At 38.0% G+C, this 19738-nt stretch overlaps 2 protein-coding genes across 4 annotated transcripts in view; one reads left to right on the top strand and one right to left on the bottom strand.

Moving 5' to 3' along the window:
• Window positions 1–80: 80 nt before the first annotated feature.
• On the bottom strand, window positions 81–10559 carry tmem110l (transmembrane protein 110, like). Its single transcript, XM_034225822.1, has 8 exons — window positions 10125–10559; window positions 8024–8072; window positions 7536–7631; window positions 7315–7436; window positions 4733–4845; window positions 4100–4183; window positions 3874–3999; window positions 81–1957 (listed from the first exon to the last, which is right to left on the bottom strand). The coding sequence occupies exons 1-8, from the start codon at window positions 10312–10314 to the stop codon at window positions 1835–1837; spliced, it is 903 nt and encodes a 300-aa protein (XP_034081713.1). The 5' UTR covers window positions 10315–10559; the 3' UTR covers window positions 81–1834.
• A 3618-nt stretch (window positions 10560–14177) lies between these two features.
• Window positions 14178–19738, top strand: part of sfmbt2 (Scm like with four mbt domains 2) — a 39362-nt gene continuing 33801 nt past the window's right edge. For 2 of the 3 annotated variants that reach the window (XM_034226043.1, XM_034226041.1), the window contains exon 1: window positions 14178–14292. The gene's annotated coding sequence lies outside the window, so the exon portion shown is untranslated. Of the gene's footprint in view, window positions 14293–18791; window positions 19124–19738 lie in introns of those variants that run through there. The other variant, XM_034226042.1, reaches the window with a different exon arrangement.

Genomic DNA, 19738 nt, shown 5'->3' with positions numbered 1-19738 from the left:
TGCTCAGGATGTCTGTCATCACACTGCCCCCCCCCCCCCTCCCCTGTTGCACCCGCAGGAATTCAACACCAAACGCCAGCTCATGTGTCAATCATCTTTATTCACAGAGCAGATTAAAGAGATTCATTCGGCACTTTCTGTTATTGACAGGGCGTGCCTTTTCATACACATGTTCATCATTTAGTTTATTACAAAACATACACAAGGTACAATGGAATACAAAATAAAACATTCAGCCAAAGTATGTCATACCTTTTGGCTTGTAAGACGTAAATGTGTTCAGGAGAATTATTTTTCCACCTTTTAAAATACTACCATTTTGGATATTCACAAAAAAACGTCCAATGTTGTTACCACATGTCGAACCACAATTTACTGTAGAATACATACAAAATATAAACAGAATAAATGCAATAAATGTGCAATAATTTGCAAGAGTTTAATACACAGCTACAGTATGATCCCACTGAGAGCATTACAAGTATTAGGGCAATTCTTAATGCAGAAGAAATCTGAGATTTTAAGAATAAAGTCTGAATACTTTGAAATGAGTTGGAAATGTTAGAGGTGTGATTTAAAAAATAAAATCTAACAAAACATACATTTAAAAAAAAGAATGTTTTAAAAGAAATATGCTTATTTGCATTCTTGCCAAAGACTGTTACCATCTATATGGCATATCTGATAGTTAGAAATGTGGTGACAGTCAGAAGTTTGTTAGCTTAGCATAAAGATTGTAAACCGTGGAAAACCGCTAGCCTGCTTCTTTACAAACGTAGCAAGTTCAGAAAGCCAAGATATAGTCCCCTATGTACCTCACATTCAGGGAACTGACGCTGAAATATTACATTATTCTAGAAAGATCCAGAATGATTTCCCCTAAAGAATCATGACATTTGTCTCGTGCAGTTATGACTTTATAATCCCAATGTTTCCTTGTCAAATTGGGATTTTCTTTTCTTTAAAACATTTCTAGCTTTTTGGCAAAATGTCCCTACATTATTCAAAAGCAATAGGGGGTTTCTTCCCAGATATGAACATAAATGCAGCACATAGTGTGACCTGGTCCTTTAAACCTTTTAAAGATGATTACATTTCCTTCGACATATATAAAAAATGTTTAAAAGCAACCTGTTGGATAAGGCTACGTTTTTCCATAAAACCACTGCTTTCAACATGTTTGGTCCTTCATGATTGCAGCACCCAAACACAAATCCACATAGGCTTCATAGGTTTTATCGTTAAAACTATTAACCTCTTTTTTTAAACTAAAAGTAAACAGCCGGAGGGAGAGCACGCCGGAATGACTATAATCACACCTTAATTAAAAGGTGGATTAAAGTGATTATATTTGACAGAGTGAAATGTTATATATGAATACTTTGCTCACCTGCTCTTCTTTGGAATATGATACACGATAAATTATTCTCTTTAGGGCAACATCAATCCCAAAAGTCCCCAGCGTGGAGATAGATTTATTTCAGTCTTTGTCATTACCCCCCGCGGCGCTGCCCTCCTTGATAATCTCTCTCCACACACGCTCAGTTGTGGTTACTCAGATGTTCTCTTGCAGCAAACAGAGGCAGCAAGGTGAGAGGATGAAGAGCTTCCAAAAAATGCTATAAGATGTACATGCATACACTGAGTAAAGCTCAGAGCAGAGGAAGGCAGCTGAGGCTTCCCATTCACAGGTTATACGACCTTTAATTGTGCCTTCTCTTACCTGGAAGCTGATATTTAGAGCTTTGAGGAGTTAAGGAAGCCAGGTTTGTTTTGGGTTTGCTCATATTTAGGCTCTTAAGAGTGTGTTGTGTGTGGATAGCGTCACCTGGGGTTACACCACCACCCAACTGGGCCTCAGCGGTCCTCCAGAATACTGCACGTGAGGAAGTGGTCCGCTATCGTCTTCCTCCCCCTCCGAAGCCTCGTCTGTGTCCGTCTCCACGCTCAGCAGCACCTGAGGGAGCAAAGAAGATGTGTTCAGATCTCTTACTTCCATTACTTTGTAAACTGCTGCTGGATTCAGAGTGGATTGATTCGTTGATTTGTATTGCGTACTAGCCAATAATCTGAATCTGTAAAGTAACTAAAGCTGTCAGATAGGTGCAGTGAAGTAAAAAGTACAATTTCAGCATCTAAAAGGTAGTGGAGTAGAGGTATAAAGTAACTAGGATTAAAGATACTCAGGTACAGAGAACAAGTACATCAAAAAGGTACTTAGTGAATGAAAGGGTCTTGTAAGTTAAATACTGTCAGTAATGCTGGGAGTTTAGACCCTGCCTATAACTTGTAAGAAAGTTAAAATGTTCCACAGAGGGGATGGTGGTATCTGCTTTTTGACATGTATCTAATGAAATAAGCGTCAACATTTCACAAAATGTGGACTAGACCACAGACAGGCATTGGATACAATACAGCAAAGGTTTCATCAATACCTTTGTCCATCTTTGTATCAGTTAAACAGAGGAACATATATTGGATTTATTTGCAGCCTGGAAGAAGCTCTGCTGCAGCAGCAGGGATTCAAATCCCAAAGGATAGAAATTCCACAACTATATAACGTTTACGGCATCATAAACCTCCATATGTCGTTTTATGTTTGGGTTTGACATGTGGGAAAGATCATATAAAGACTGAGTTGCAGAGCAGAACCAATTCAGATAATCGGATAAAGAGAAAACGTGCAAAAATGTCTCATACACAGCATACTAGCACTAGGGATGCAATAATTCAGATCTTCACAATTGGTACATTTTTTTTTCTTTCTCAATGTCTTTCTCAATGTTATAAAAAACACATTTTATGCAGTTTTCTTATTTTTAAATTATTTTCTTTTATATATATATATTTAATATAATTTATACAATTAATTGTTTTATTTAGAAAAGGTTTGGCACATTAATCAACAATAAAATAATCATTAGTTGAAGCCCTAAAGCAACACAAAATGTACAAAATGCATCATGCACTTATGGACTGTATTTAAGTCACTTTATGATTGCTAATATGTCTTGAATTTTAAATGAATCAATGCAGGGGGGATAAGCGTGTGTCGCGATTGACTTTCTTCCTTGCAACAAGCTGCACACCCAGCAACAACAACAACAGCATTGTGACTTTATCTTCGCCCACCATCCCCACTGAGACCTCTTCTGAGAGAAAGCCCCTCTATGTGTCCTCCTCTTCTACTTCACCCCACTTTCCATAGCATCAGCGCATGGAAACAAGTCCTAAAGGTCACTTTTATTCCCGGGATGAAGGCTGGATTTATAGCTGACTGGCAGAGGATAAGGGAGAAGGAAAGAGAAGGGGTGGGGGGGTAAACACTCGCCCTCTTAACACGAGGGTCATGCTCCCAAACTGTAATTTGTCCTGATGTCTGTCAGTTACATCTGAGGAGCGAGATAAATGGCTTCTGTGTGGAGGAGGAGGGGGCTGCTGAAGTGAGTCCCTGAACACAACACCAGGCCTGTCACTGTTTCACAGCTAAACCAGCACTCAAACCAAAACAGGAGCCGATTGAAAAGTCTGAACAGGTGCGATGCAACAGTAATATTCTAGTTAGACTACAGCGGTTTCCAGGTACTTTTGTAGAATTTCATCATTCTCTATCTCTTTCCCTTTGTTTGTATTCGCTGTAATCTATACAAACAAATAAAAAAGGCAAAGATATTCCTTTGATTTACTTAAGTAGAGTGGTGCAGGAATGAGTCCTAAAACCTGGGAATGGATTAGCGTTTTAGCTTCCTCAAGTGAATGTATTTTTTTAATGGGTGAACAGTATACATGTTTTCATTCTTACAAGGGAATGTAACCTCGAAAGTGAACACGTGTGTGTGCGTGAGGGTGTGTATTTGTGTGTTTTATTCGTACCCGTGACTCCTCGCTGTTGGCCCAGGGCAGCATGTCACCCTTCTTCACGTCACAGGAGTCGTCCAGGCTCTTCATCGTTTTGTACTTCCTCATCATCAGGCTGTCCACCACCCAGAACATGATGGACTGAAGGGGGGGGGTGTAATGTAACGTGATGTAGTTATTACAAATATTGACATATAATACAAGGCAATGTGGCAACTAGATAATGAAATTGAATACTCACGTTAACTATGAATGGCACAATGAGCATGACCAGCACCAGCTCCAGCTGAGGACTAGCAATGTAGCCTAGCAACACCTCCTGCAGCTGGAGGAGAAGAGAGGAGAGATTAACACTGACATCAGGTGATTCAAAGGTGCTGAGGGAGGAGAAGCTCTTGTGACGATTAACTAACTTTTGGTTTCAATAAAGAGCCTTTGGGTACCATAATCTAACAGTGGTTATAAAACATAACAAACCTTATATTGTTCAATCTACTTCGCTTCAAGTCATGGGGCCATGATGAATAACACGCCTTTTATTCCTTACAAGGTAATCTGTTGCTGTGACAAAGATTAGTTTGAATAGACAAATATGAACCCCAGTGTCACAAACCATCTTACAAATACATTAACATATAGCCTCTACGTTTGCATTAGAATTTAAAATGTCCTCCACTGGTTTTTTAAAAGTTACAATAAAGAAAAGAGACCCCGTTATTCAGTTGAACTTAAGTGGAATTCTACGCATATTCTCCCATTTCGTCCTTTGTTTTTGTCAGAAAGTCTATAGGATTTCCCCCCCTGCCACCAGTATGTAATGTCACTGGTAGTCGTATTTCCCATAGCACCTGAAAGCAGCATGAGTTGCTCTTACTTTGGACCATCCGGGGACGAGCAGCACAAGGCTGATCACCCCTTTCTCCAGCACCATGATGAGCAGGTAGATGCCGCACTGACCGAGCCACGCTGCCGCCTGGGGGGGGTCCCCTGCAGGAGAGGGGGGGGGGGGAAACATCAGATAAACCTCATATATATATATTTATAAAACGGACAAGTAAAATCAAGCAATCTGATTGGTTCTTAGCCGTGATATACTAAGCGTATACCACGGGTAGAATTGTAGTTACTTTTCACAACAAGTCAGTATCCCTCCGCGTCTGAGAAATACTGTATACAGTTGGGCTGAAAAGCAAACCTCCTTTTTACGCAGCGGTCCAGACATGACATCAAACGGCAAAACATATTCAGTGTGCAGTTCCTTTGGCATTAGGGCAGGGATATCTAGACACTTTCCAAGGTATGACATAATGACTTGAGCTACTTTTAAAGCAAGCAACGATTTTTCAAATCTGTAATCAAAAAGGTCCGCAAAAACGCTATCAACCAATCATATTGCTTGATTTGACTTGTCCGTTTGATAAATATACATTTCTTCCGTTACGAAACAAACTTACAAAGCATAAGATGGACACATTTAAGATTAACTTCGACCTTCGCTTCACTTCGGGCCGAACCACGCCCCTTAGCTGTGATATAATGAGCATATACCACGGCCTGTCGTGAGCTATTGCTTAAATATATACACACTTATTATCATATTTCAAGGGAATTCTGCCAACATCACTACCACTTTATTTAGTGAAATTATACATTCCAATTGTACGTTTTTATTCCTTATTTATATTATTTATTTTACTTTCATTTTATTAACTTTATTGAATAAACAACTATAAATATTTATTATATAATATTATCATATTATTGACTGTGGCCAACCAGAATTATTACATTAAATTGTATTTATTTTCATTAAAAAGGAACATTATTCCTATATATAATATTATTTTATTTGGACAAATTGTTATTTTATATTTTCATATTATTATTTTATTAATATTCAACTCATAGTACTTTGATTACATTTTTGCATGACACATTCAGTATAAAAATCAAGGCTGATTTTATTTATTTTCTACTTAAAGCCGACTGCAAAATAATCTGTAACATTAACATAATGCCACTGAAACGCTTCACTTCAAACGACTATTCTCAAGATAAATAATGCATTTTGATGCTCTATTTAATATAATTTTAGAGAAGTAACAATGATGTATTCACTCCGGCGCAGGAGCTTCAGTTATCCAACTATCTAAACTCTTGCTTGTAAAATGATACTAACTGTTTTGCATCTTGAGTAGTATAAAAACCCGAAGCTTTCCAAAGGTAACACAGGTGTCTCAGCACAGCAGACACAAAAGAAGACAAGTCTGTCATTAAGACAGGAAGGAGGGAGGAGAAAGACACAAGGACAGAGAGAAAAAGGGGGAAAAGAAAGAAAAAACCAGTGCTCAAATATAAACTGGACCCTGGTAATAAGAGAAGCGTCTTAATCACAGACCTAATCAACCTCGTAAGTTGTTTTTGTGAAGTTTTCCGTCTCAGAAGGAAGGAATGCAAAGTCAAAAACAACAGTAGAGTGAGCTAGTGTAATAATTGGTGTGGAGTTAATCCCCCTCTGAAGACACTGGGGATGTTTTCCGGTCCAGAGGCAGCAGCTGGAGACTGGCTGTCCTCCCTTACTGCCCGCGGTGGGTCTCCAGCACCCTCCAGTGGCGGAAACTGTGACTCCTCTTGCATTATGGACTTTAAAGGTCACATATCATGCTATTTTTAGGCAATAGCATAGGTCTCAGATATATACAGAAATATAAAAAACATGTCTATGAAGTGTTTTGGTCAAAAAACCAAACAGATCACCCATTCTAGCCATGCCTCATATCCCTCCATTTCTCTTCCTGTTACAAAAGTGCTGATTCTGGGTATAAACAGGTCTCTCTTGAGAATGAGACCCTGTGTCTCAATGAGATTTGCACCTGTATAAATAAAGGCTAAAAAAAATAAAGCTTTTTTTTTTTTAAACTGAAAAAAATAAGAGGGGGCGGAGCTTATGCCGGCTCATACGGGACCTGGCAGCTACTGTCTAAACTAAATACTGCGGTGATGAAACGCCATATCATGGATTATCAAGGATTATTTCTGAAACAGTATGGAGCTCAAAGGCTTTCTCTCTTGCCGGTTATACCACAAGGTGAGTTCCTTTTTATTTCCTGCTTCTTCACACACATGCTCTCCAGTACAGGTTAGCTCTGAGTGTTAGCGATGCTAATGTCAACACCGACCATATTACGTCCAAAACAGTCGGGCATTGTTTCTGATAGCAACGTTTCTGATAGTGCTCTGGGTCTGCCGCCGATATTACGTCGTAACGGCCGCAAATCTGGATCAGCTCCGTTGTAGATTTGGGTACGGAGGAAAAGAGAGAGGGTTTTATTTTCCGACGCTGAGTGAATTCCCTGACACATATTTATGTATAAAAGACATAAAAAAGTGCATTTTGCATGATAGGTCCCCTTTAAATAATAGAAAACCGAAAGTAAAGCATTGAATTTAACTCACCATATTCTCCAAACATGAGCAGCGTCCACTGCTTGACCTCCACCAGTTTGGACACCAACTTCACGGCCAGCCAGAGGAAGAGCATCCCCAGCGTGGCGTCCAGCAGGAAGTTCATCAGATACCTTGAGGAAGAAAAATCAGAAATCACGTTCTCAGTGAGACCCGTGTAACAGTTGGACCTGATGGTACCATGACTTGTTTGAGCAGATAAGATAACTCACAGGGAGCATGGGTCCTCTTCAGTGAGCGTGGACAGGAAGACGTTAGCAAAGTGGATGAAAAGAGCACCGATGGCCTGCTTTGATGTGTCATAAAACCTAGAAAAGGGGTTAAAAAAAAGAATTATTTCATTAAATATGGTTTGTTGGGTTGTTTTGTTCACTTGAAAATACTAGGTTTTAGAAAAGGGAATGCAGACAGTATGTTCATTTTCGGTGTTATGTTTGCATTAACATCTATTTTTGATTGCCGATTATTTTAAAAATCTTCTGAAATAAGGATGATAAGGAAAGAAACGCAATAAAAACCTGACGATATTCACAAATGGCCAATATAAGATATATTATTGTCACTTGATGAATTTCTTACAGAAATGAGGGTTCAACCAACATTTCCTTTACTTTAAAATACTTTTCTCATCTATGCAAGTGTGTCTAATGTAAGAACGTAGGACAGGAAAGTGGAAGAAAAGAAAAGAAGTATTTCTGACCAGATTCTCCAAGGTCGTCTGATCCCTGAAGGCTCTCGGAACCTTTTCACTGCGAATAAAAAAAAGAGAAATCTATCACATAATCCATTTAGTTCCCACTAGACTTTCGTTTACACTGTAAAACCATCACATGGTGGTCAAACAAACAGCAGAGTGGGAGAGAGGACAGATGAAACACAGACATTCACATATCGTTATTTAAAGCTACCACAAAACGTGTTTCCAGGCCACCGGGCTCAGGGGGAACAGACGCTGACTGTTCCTCTATCTCGCCATCTAACAAGGTCGGAGAATGTGACTCGGCATGTGAAACAGGGGGGGGGGGGGGGCAAGGCTTCCTGCAGACGCGTGAACCAGCAGAGCTTTTTCAGTGCGCAGTTTAAATATATTCATACTTTTCTATACTTTTTCCCTGCAACTTCCTAAGGCAATTTAAGCAACATCAGCGGGATTCCTTTAAAGCTGAGACAATAAGATCATTATTCATCAGCAAATGTCAAATCAGTGAATAATTTAAGTCATTAATTAAGCACAACATTATCTGATTCAAGCTCCAATGGTAAATATTTGCTGCTTTTCTCTGCTTTAAATAATTGATAACTGAATGTCCTTGGGTTTTAGATCGTTGGTCCAATAATACAAGTAATGTGAAGATGTCCCCTTAGGATTTATAAAAATGTGACAGGCATTTCTCATTTAAAAAAAAAAAAATTACGTTTGTTCTAGACGATTAAAAAAAAACAACAACAGTAAAATGAATATAATCATTACTTGTAAAACTGTGGCAGCTTTACTAGATATTCAGCCTTTGTCAGGATTATGTGAGTGCAGGAATAATGACAAGTCAATGGGAGGAAATTCACAAAAAATAGCTTTGAGGAAGAGCACGCTAAACACAGATAAGTAAAGGGATGCAGGCTGGGCTGTGACTGGGCTGTGACTTGGCATACCTCCACTGTGAACAGAGCTGAAGGGCTCTGCTGCACACTATAATTGGTATAAATATTAACCGAAGCATATGCTTTGACCAGGAACAACACTTGTGATCGTGCTGAGAACAGGAAAAGAAAAAAAGAGAGGAGGAGGGGTATTGATTTTGCCACTAATAAGTAACTGAGTGGAGGTTAGAGCTCATTGATCTCAATCACCGTAAAGGCCTGATTATGCAACACTTCACTGCTGCTAGGATTATTTTGCTCTGAACCCAGCTAATTAAATATCCATGACTACATTGACCTTTTAAATATACACTCCAATTATTAAATCATATGCCGACACACTCACCAAATGAGTGCACAGGCATTTACATGTATGTCCTTTCCATGTAGCATGTTGGCATACAGCATTGGCAAAGGTTAATTGACATTAAGCATGTTGACAAGCTCTGTATTCAGACAAAAGAAAAACGTATAACATATGTAAGCTTATATTTAGAGTAATTTGCAAGTACTGCCTGTGTTGGCAAACGGGTAAGATGCTCAACATTCTCCAAGTCAGCTGCCACAGAATCACAAGTTACTTGGCAGTCAATAGCCTTTGTTCAGAGGAGATCCACACTTCGGCTGTAAAGAGGGAGTTGTTTTGTTGTTAATGCATGAACTCTAAAACATTGTTAAAGTACTTGTACAATTTCGTACAAATTCGGCTTAAAGTTATGGCACAAACCGTGCGTTTTTATATTACAAATATGCACATGAAGAAAGCATTCACACACATCGCTACCGCTGATACCACTAGTAATTTGTGGACGTGGTAGATGTTTTGAGGCGATGGAATTGAACAAAAACGGTCAAATGTAATCATAGTTATTTTTACAGCACATCATTTATGCCCAATTTAACAAAGAACCTTTATTAACCAAATGATATAAAGAAGTGTTTAATTTGGGCATATATTTGTTCATTCGTCATATTAAATTAGCATATTTGACAATGGAATTTGGTGCAATGTTAATGATGCTCAAACGTCAACAAATCGCCACGTGGATTAATAAAGCCTTTTAAAAGCAAGTTTCTACACTATTTGGATGAATCCTCTACCTGAATAAAGACAGCAACACTATGAAATTGAGGCTGTTAAAGATATATGTATTGATACTCACACATCAGCGTACTAAAGGCAACGATAGCCAGCAGTCCCTGGATCAAGACTCCGAATCTGTCCGTTAGAGCTCCGTTATCGCAGCCGTGGGGATTCGCCTTGTTGATATCAGACATGTTTGTGACTTCAGAAACGCCATTATCCAGGAATCTTCTCACCAAGAAGACCCCGCTGTATCCGTACATGTCCATGTTGATAAAAACAACACGGAGACAAAAGGAGCTCCGTAGGTGGGCTAAAATGGGCTTAACCTTTTTTTACTCGGGAAAAACAAAGCACTAAATGTCAATTTCCAGATTTTAATGCAAGGTAAAGTTCTCTTTTAATGTTCACATAGGGTGATGCTACATCTTATGATGCAAAAGCAGACAAAAGAGTCGATTATCTTACTCACATCCATGTTTTGACAACGAAAACACAAACTGTCAAGAAGCACCAGGGGAAAGCGAGCTTCCGGTTAAAAGGGAGATTTCAAAATAAAAGAGATCAGCTTATCAGAAAAGCAGGAAAACAAAGGAATGGGTTCTCAAGGTGTTTTACAAATAATACCTCATATTACAATTTCAAATGTCGGTATTAGAACTTTATTTTGAAATACAATTAGCATTACTTCCTGTTGTGGTTCGTTTAAGTGACGCTCGTCTGTGCGTATCGCAGTTGAATTCTGTGCGTCAGGCACTTGGTCTTGCATGCGCGCGAGAGAGCCCACGCACGATAAATCGTTGTCTCACGTGGAGATGTTATAAAGGAGCATTTTAGTTTTAAAACCTGACAGGTAAAGCTCAACCTCCTCCAAAGACTATATTTAAGACCTTTCATGAGATGGTGCAGTTATTGTATTCCCTATTAGTAAATCATCTGATTAATGCCAATTTAGAGATTTAGAGAGGATTATATAACTGAAGCCTTACAGGGAGAGAGCCAACATTAATGTCCAACTCAGTGATTATAGATATCATTGGTTTTAAAAATGCTCTGATTTGCCAGAGTAAGAAAAGGTTGAAAAAAATGTCATGGATAACATTTTGATTTGCATCATTATATCCTATTAATTTGAGAAAAGCAAAAGTTGTAGATGAATGAATGAGAAATTGTCATAATCTGGATTTACTTTGGCCCTGAATTGTCATTTATACAGTATATATCAAGCGTCTTTATAGTTAGATGGAGGGCGTCAATACAACCACATGCATTACATATACCTATATATATTTTACATTAATGTTAATAAACTGACATTACTGACTCTCCTTCAGCTGAAGATAGAACGTTTTGACATAGCTTGAAAATAAATCTTTTTTTGTATCTAATCCAATATGATTCCACCAGGATGTCTATCAGGTTATTTAAGTTTTTTTGAAGGTTTAAATATGATTTCAAAACAAGAAATGGTTATATGTAAAGCCAAAAGAAAAAACAAACAGGGAGGCTGCAAGCTCATGCACAAGTGTGTGTGTTTGTGTGTGTGTGTGTGTGTGTGTGTGTGTGTGTTTGTGTAGCCTATATAAAAGGGGGGGGGCATAATCCCTTCTCGTTAAAGCCTCTTCTCTGGCAGATTAATGGAGCAGTGCACACACTCCAACCATCTGTTCCTCGAGCGGCATCACATCGGCACGAGCTCCTCTTCTTGTATCTTTATAATATCTTTGTGTCTTTATGATTAAGCTCCACTGAAGCTTTTAAAATAAAATGCTTAATGCCGTTATGAGCAGTTTTGCCACTCTATTATAATAGACAACACTTATTTTGTAGCCCATTGTAGCCTATATGGAATATTTGGAGACTTTTTATTAACCTGGTTGGCTTCTGGGCCCCTTAAATTAAGCAATTTAGACAGAGATTAGTGGTTCATTTGAAATATATTTCAGGGTCGATTAAGGTTGTGCAATATATATATCAATATTGATATATTATATCAATATCGTGACATGAAATTATATCGTCGAAATCTTTAGTGTTGTTTTTTTACTGGTTTTAAAGGCTGCATTACAGTAAAGTAATGTCATGTTTTGAATTTACTAGATGGTTCAAGCAGTTCTATAATTTGCCTTAACCCACTTAGTTACTATATCAACATGATGATTATTTAGCATAATGTTCAATGTGTAAATATGTTGTGAAAGCATCAATGCTTAGCCACAATGTTACCACAACATCGATTTAGAGGTATTTGGTAAAAATATTGTGTGATGATTTTTTTTATCGCCCAGCCCTAGATCGAGGTATCAATTAGCCAATTTCACATTAAGCGTCACCCATTAAGCCTAAAAGTCAACATATTTTTGCTGAAAAAAACGTTTATCCTGTCACTTATTATCCCCAAGATGACCGCTAGTATTTTGAGGATCCTTAATCAGTGCCTACAGTATAAACATGACTTTCACATATTCAAACCATATTTATTTTCAGAAATGCCATAGAGAGGTATTTGATATATTGCAAATAGGTACTATATACTCATATGGATCTTTTGTTTCTTGCAAATTAGACCAGGTGTGTCACAAACAAACCACCCTGGGTATAAGACTGAAACGCAGGGTTTTTTGTGTGAATTTTTAGGGGATTCCCAGCCAAATATGTTGTGTAACACAACATATTATCCTCAATGTCCAATATTTGGTCACACTTGCCAGTCCATGAATCTCAGAAGTGAACTTCATGCATAATGAAGAACATGAAACCTGATTTAGAAAGTGCCCTTCAACAAACCTCGTGTTTTACCAGAGGTTATCACATGTGTGCGTTTCACTTTCTGTTGTCAGATGGAATTAACCCCAAGAGTTCAGCGTCAAAACGTTCATTAAACTTGAACTTTTATTGTATCTCCCTTGGCCTAAGTTATCTGTTTGTGTTGGTCATATTGTGGAAATATGTAACAATGACCTTTGAACCAAAGGCATGTACATGTGGTGCAATGCACTTCTACCACTAGAGGATACTGTTGACTTTTTTTTAGACATAGCCCCATTAAAATAACTAAATCTCAGAGTTTTTCTCCGAAAAATTAAATTGTGATAACCCAGATAAAGAAGAATGTAGTGGTCAAAAGCAAATTGTTATTTAAGATAATAAATTATTGACTTTTTAAGCTTATTGTGCATAAAAGCAGCTAAAGATGAAGGGTCAGTTGTGTTGCTTATAGTCAGCTTTTTATATTTCTTTAAAATATTACAACTCTCATTGTTGATTCTATGATTATTCATATTTTTCTTCCTGTTAATAAAAAAACGGTTTATTAAAGGAATATGTTAGCAATGAATGCCTTTAATGACAACAAAAATTACTTAAATGTAAGATATAAATTATGCTAAATTGATGGATATATTTATGTAGATACTTAGGTTATATCTGAACAAGTCTTATTATGTGTAAGAATTTTAAACATCGAAACATTATGTAACATACTGTTTTTCTCTTTGTGTGTATGGTTTGCAATTGAACTTCACTTACCATTTTAAAAACAGACTGAATAAATATATTTCTTTGTGCTGCTTCTAAACTAAAGGCAGTGATGGAAAGTTACAAGGTACATTTACTCAAGCACCATCATTAAATACTGCTTTAACACAATTGTGCTTTCTTTGAGTATTTCCATTTATGCTAATTTATACTTCTACTCAACTACATCTCATAGGCAAATAGTGTACATCTTACTAAAAGCTTGAGCTACTTAACATATTCAGATTAATAGCCAATACAAAATATACATATCAATTGACATAGTTTTAGGTTAAGATATACACAAAATAGTACATCTAGCTCCAGCTTTACAATTGTAATCATCATAATTAAGTAACTCAATATGTATCGTTCTGAAATAAGACACAAAACAGGTACTTTTACTTTTGGTACTTTAAGTATATTTTGATGCCAATACTTTGTACTTGTGGTATAATACACAGCTATCCTCTTTGTGTGTTTGGCTTTGTTGGCGATTGAACGTCACTTCCTTTTTTTGCCTGAATAAAAATATTTGTTTGTGCCATAAAAAGATCTGTGAAGGAGTTGGCTTCAAAATAGCTGTTTAGTTTTTGCACATGCGCAGAAGGGAGATGCCATATTGAAACGGGGGCAGCAGCTGAAAGACGTCGCTCGCGCTGCTGTGCTCGAGGAGAGGGAGAGAACCGAGGGGGTCTCGTGAAGGAGAGGCGACACACAAACTTGGACAGGTAAGACAGGTGACCCCTGCACGCGCTGCTATGTGGAACCTTTCACGTCGTTTTCTACGATTAGTTTTTTTCGGTTTGTCGAAGGAATAAACACGGGGAGAGTTATTTCTCTCCTCCTTGGCTAAAAAAAAGGACCGAGGCTGTTTCTGTAGAAACGAGAGAATAGTCGCGAGCGTGTTCACGAGCCCAAGTTGACCAAAGTGTGTCTCACGCGCTGTAATTAACGCTGTCTCAGGGAATTCGTGAAAAATATTGCGTTGTTTTTCCTCACATGTAATTGAATATTTGGGTATATTTCCACAACATTTACATTTATAATATCATTTTAATGTATACATGTTGTGTCTAAATACCACGACGAATTTTTGTTTAATGCGAACAATGAGTAACTTACGATATAAATTACTTATAGCAGTTTACTCGCGTATATATTAGTCATTTGGAATTTTTCGTCACCCCTAGGTGCGTAAAAGCCATCGGAAAATACCGGACACTGCTAAAATGTCAAACCACTTTCAACATGGCGGGTTATGAGGGAAAACTGCGCCTTAAAATCTTTGAACGAGGAAAAAATAAAACGCTGACAGATAACAAGCCCGTTTCGGTTTCTTTTGATGGACACACACGAGGTTTAATCAATTAAATTCAAAGTGTGCATTTCGCATTTCCGTGGGAGTTTTTTTTCCGCTGCAGTTTTGAGTGTGCAAAGTACATGAACGGAGTGCCAGCAACCTCGGCTACACCCCTCACCACCTCATCTTCCTCATGTGCACTTTACGTTTCCTCTTTCACTTTTATCCAAAAAGGCTCACGCTCGCGACAAATCCATTTTTTAGAGACATCCTCTTTCACTTGTATCCAAAAAAGGAAGATCTCAAGCCACACATTTGTTAGACACCACAATCTATCAGATGAATATCGTTTCCCTAAGTAAACCAGAGAGCAAGGTGATTTAAATCAACATTATTGCGTGGTATATTAATATGATGAATGCAGTCGTTATTGTTTCCCTATGGGTGCATTTGCAACGATTACACAGATAATTGGGTTAAACCGAATCTGTTTAATTATTTCTCTTTTTGCGAGGCGGTCTGCTAAATCTGCTTTGCATTATCGGAGGATTCCTTCTCCAGATTAAATTCGTCACCATAATGAACAGAAACAATACAAGACTGCGCGTTATGGAGCCAACGGTGAATGAATAAATCATGAATCTTAGAATTCTTGTTGCTCCAAAGATATGTTTTCTGCGAGTGGGGATGGGTGAGTGTAAAGATGAAGACAAATATGGCAGAAAAAGAGCACTTTTAAAGGTGAAAGGTAAACATATAGGAACCCTTTCCTCCACAGGGAGAGATCAATATACATTATTGATGGTTTGGATTGTTTCCTTTTTGTGCAAGAACCTCCCATTTATCATTTAGCTGCTCTTGATGAATGCTTTGTATGTAAATGTGCTGATGAATGTTTCTTTACAATCACACACTGAGCAAGTCTGCTTTAAAGAGGGAAGAGATAGAGAAACAGAAAGAGGAGGAGGTCACTTTACAGGAAATAATGAGGTCAGGGTCCTTCTGTCTCTTTCTGACTGTTCTTCTTTCTTTCTCTTTCAGGATATCTGTCTTTCAATCTTTAATGATCTCTTTCTTTAAACTTGCCTTATTTCTGTCTGACTTTCCCCCTTGATATCTTTCTTTCTGTCTCTTTCTTGCTTTCTTTATACTTCTTTCTTCCCGTTAATGTTCCATCTTCGTTTTGCTTTCTTTCTTACTTTACTTCTTAATATATTTCTCTCTGCTCTCTTTGGCTTTTATGTATATCTTTTTTCCTATATCTTTCTAGGTTGATCTCTTTCTGTACATCTTTCTTCCTGCTCATCTTTCTTGTTGTAAATCTTTGTAAATCGTGTCCTCTTGTACTTACTTCTGTCTTTATCTTTCTTTACTGTACATTCTTGCTCTTTTTTTGTATAACATTCTCTTTTTTAATGTTTATCTTTTCATTTCTTTCTTGCTTTATTTCCTTTCCCTCAAAACACACCCTGGTCCTCTATTTGAATGTGGGGAGGACATAGGCAAATGTTACATTTGACTTCTCCTGTTATTAGAAGACCAACAAGTCTCAGAGCTGCAGGTTGTGTACGTGTGTGCATGTTGCAGGAAGTCATTTCCAGTCATTGATGTTAAAAAAAGACTCACCCCCCCCCCCCCCCCCCCACCAACACACTGCTCTCTGGTCCACCAGGGGCAGTTGCTGTTTGCACTTCATCATTTTACAGTGAGGCATGACACACACAGGCTGCATTGTGTTGAAATTAAAAACTGTAGGAAGAAACAGAGGGCAAATTGTTACATGAAGGCCTCCATGTTGCCAAGAGGAAACAACTCTTGGATGGGTCTAAAAGAGGAGGACCTAATAGGGAGTAATGCAATAAAACCCAAGCCCATGCAGTAGTAGTTAATCTCCTAAATCCTCCATTAAGTCTTTGGCATGGGCGGATTTAGGGAAAGGCAGGAGCAGGAGGACAACATGTGGATGCCCAGCGTCCCATCAGGGGCTAATCAATAAAAAAAAAAGAACCTCTCAATCTGAGACACGAATGTCCAGAGATTAAGTCTGACCGCTTTAATCCCCCGGTGCCCAATCTGGGACGCTACAGGCCGGTAAGCTTCGTCAAAAACAAAAGCTGCTCCCAAAAAGTCGCCTTGTTTCAAGAATAAAGCAAATATCTGACATTGATAGCAACCTGGTGAACAAAAGGCTGCGGAGGACTCTGTTTGACTTCTCAGGGTTGTCAAACTGGCTAGGAAGCCAAATAAAGAACAACTAATGGTGCTGACAATGTCAAAAAAATTATATTACATGTTTTCCTCGATGATAAGGATGTTTATAGCTCCATTTATATTGTTACTATTTATAATAGAGCTGCAAAGATGAATAATTACTTATCAACTGTTCAATTAATTGCTTAATTACGTTTTTTTTAAGTCTTAATTTTCTGATTCAAGCTTCTTAAATGAGAATATGTCCTGGTTTCTTTACCCCTCCGTTACAGTTGATTGATTATCTCTCAGTTGTGTACTTAACAAGATGGTTCAATTATGTCCTCTTTGCACTTATTGACACGTTTCATGATTTTGTGACCTTTGTAGAGCAAACCACTAATTGAGAACAGAGTCAACAGATGCCTCAATATTAAGTAAGTTTACAAACTAATATTTAAGCTGCAACACCTCCTGAATATGTATTTTATAGGACACACAATGGGAGAAACATGTTGTGTTAGCTGTGTGTGTCAGCTGAACCCGGGGATCTGTATTAAGTTGATAAGAAGAGTAAAATATGTGACCTTTAAATTCCATGAGACGTGCAAAAGTTGACAACAATATTAAAGATGTCCGGGTGAATTTTAAGGAAATGAGCAATGCAGTCTAAAAGTATTTGGTCACTGAAACATTTCCTGTTTTTTTTGGCTCCCATCGGGGGTTTAAAATGTTTTCGTTTAAAGGTTCTCATAGTGTCTGTATTGAGGAATCAGTTTGCGACAAGCAGCTCACTTTTTTTATACATATTGCGTCTAATTTCTGGCATGCAGCGAGAAGGACAATGACAGGGCTTCAGTTCCTACACTTTTGATCTGATGTGGTTGTTAGAACCCTGTAATTAAAGCTCATAGTCACCACTTTAACCACATCATCTCTAATGCAATGTGATGGAGTATACAGCCCAAACAATGCTAAAGGTTTTGGAAAAGGCAGCCTATGAATTGTATGTGTTTTGTAATAAACAATACAAAAAAAGTAATAAAAAAAAAAAGTACATTTGAGAAGCTACATATTTGTTTGGCCGTTTTCTCTTCATGAATAACTTTGTTTGTGAGTAGAAAATGGCAAGGAGATATCTCTAAATTGCTTGTCTTTCCTAATCAACAGCCAAAAACCTAAACATTATAAATTGACATGGATATAAATGAGAATCTTTGTGCATTTTTGCTTCATTAATAACTCATTCAATCATTTTCTGATTGTTTCAACATACATTTAGCGTGATGCAACTATAAACACATGACGTCTTGGGTTTTCATGTCACTCAGTGTACAAATAGCTTTACTGAAGTGTTGCAACAAGCAGATGCAGAATCTATCTATCATGTCATGCTGTGCGAAAAAACTGCCACTAAGGGGGAAGTTGAAAGGGAAAAAAACCCAGTTTGAGCCCTGCTGTGAATTACTACCAGAGTTCAAATGCGCTTTAATGAGTGTTAATGCAGAGGGCTGCATGCTGACGACAGCGAGAAGATTGCAGGGTAAGAAACAGTGATAGTCTGTGAGGGGGGGGGGAAGGGGCAGTGTCATGTGAGCCAAATTAGCTCAGCTTGTTGTTTACGCAATGTATGTTTGCTAGAGCCACTGTGGGACATCAGGAGTGTGTGAGATGGGAGGGGGGGGGGGGCATACACACTCACAGGGTTGTGGAGACTCTCACTGCTTCCTCTCAGCTCGGCAAACACAGCCAGCTCCAGCATTGTCTGAGGTTTCATCTCCTCGGGATTGAAAGGGAGTTTTTTGGACCATATCTTCATAAAAGGATTGTTGGATTCTCACATGTTTCGTCTGATCTCAGGATGTGCGGCTTGCCTCATCACAGAATAAGGATATTATCTCGTGGATATTATTGATTTCAAAGTTGTTGGACCTTAAGTTGTTTTTGTGTTGATTGACGAAGCGCTCTGTGGAGGCGGTGTTAATTGGCAGGTGGATGAAAGTGCGTTGAAGTGGGGGGGTGAGTCATCGGTGATGTTACTGCATGACCTACTGTGGGAAAACCACCAGGCAAGTGACAAACAGTCTGTTGTTAATGCGAAGAGGATCATTCTCTCTTAGTTTTGTGCTAATGATTCAAAATAACAAGTTTCAGATGATATTGTCTTTTAGATTTTCTGTTTTTACTCCTTTTTAAAAAGACATATTTTCTATAATGTAAGGTTATATAAGCACATTTGAGGTTTATGACACAAACCCGAAAAACGAATTGTTTTCATGTGTCTATATCTATATTTGATTTATCTAAAATTCATTAAAACTATAAAAATAACAATTTAATTTTCTGGAATATAAACCAACTGTTCTAAAAAACTACTTTGAAAAAAATAAAATGCATAATATGTCTGTTTTTCCTCAGCACATGTTTGCGTCACAGTCACTTATCAGAGTTTAAAATGAGTGATCAGCTAGATCACACTCTGAAAACTGCTCTAAGGTCATCTTCACAAGGCTTCACATTTTTATAGTTTACCTTCTAGTTATTTCACAAGCCATTTTGACAAAGAAAGATTTGCTAATGGGGCATTAATTAGCTTAACTAATGAGTCATTAGTGATAGTGACTTTGTTCATTTGTCATGGTGATTAAAGCCCAACATTCGTCAGCTCACATCCGTCCTGTATT

Source organism: Gymnodraco acuticeps, unplaced genomic scaffold (genome assembly GCF_902827175.1).
Source record: "Gymnodraco acuticeps unplaced genomic scaffold, fGymAcu1.1, whole genome shotgun sequence".
In the NCBI taxonomy this organism is placed as follows: Eukaryota; Metazoa; Chordata; class Actinopteri; order Perciformes; family Bathydraconidae; genus Gymnodraco; species Gymnodraco acuticeps.
Note: the sequence above shows the minus strand (reverse complement) of the source record. Positions and strands in the feature narration are given on the sequence as shown.

Excerpts from the sequence above, each read along its gene's own strand:
- tmem110l (XM_034225822.1), bottom strand. The coding sequence starts at position 10,314 with ATGGACATGTACGGATACAGCGGGGTCTTCTTGGTGAGAAGATTCCTG. Across the intron at positions 4,184-4,732 it reads TCGTCCCCGGATGGTCCAAA|CTGCAGGAGGTGTTGCTAGG; the intron begins GTAAGAGCAACT and ends CTTCTCCTCCAG. Across the intron at positions 4,000-4,099 it reads TTGTGCCATTCATAGTTAAC|TCCATCATGTTCTGGGTGGT; the intron begins GTGAGTATTCAA and ends CCCCCCCTTCAG.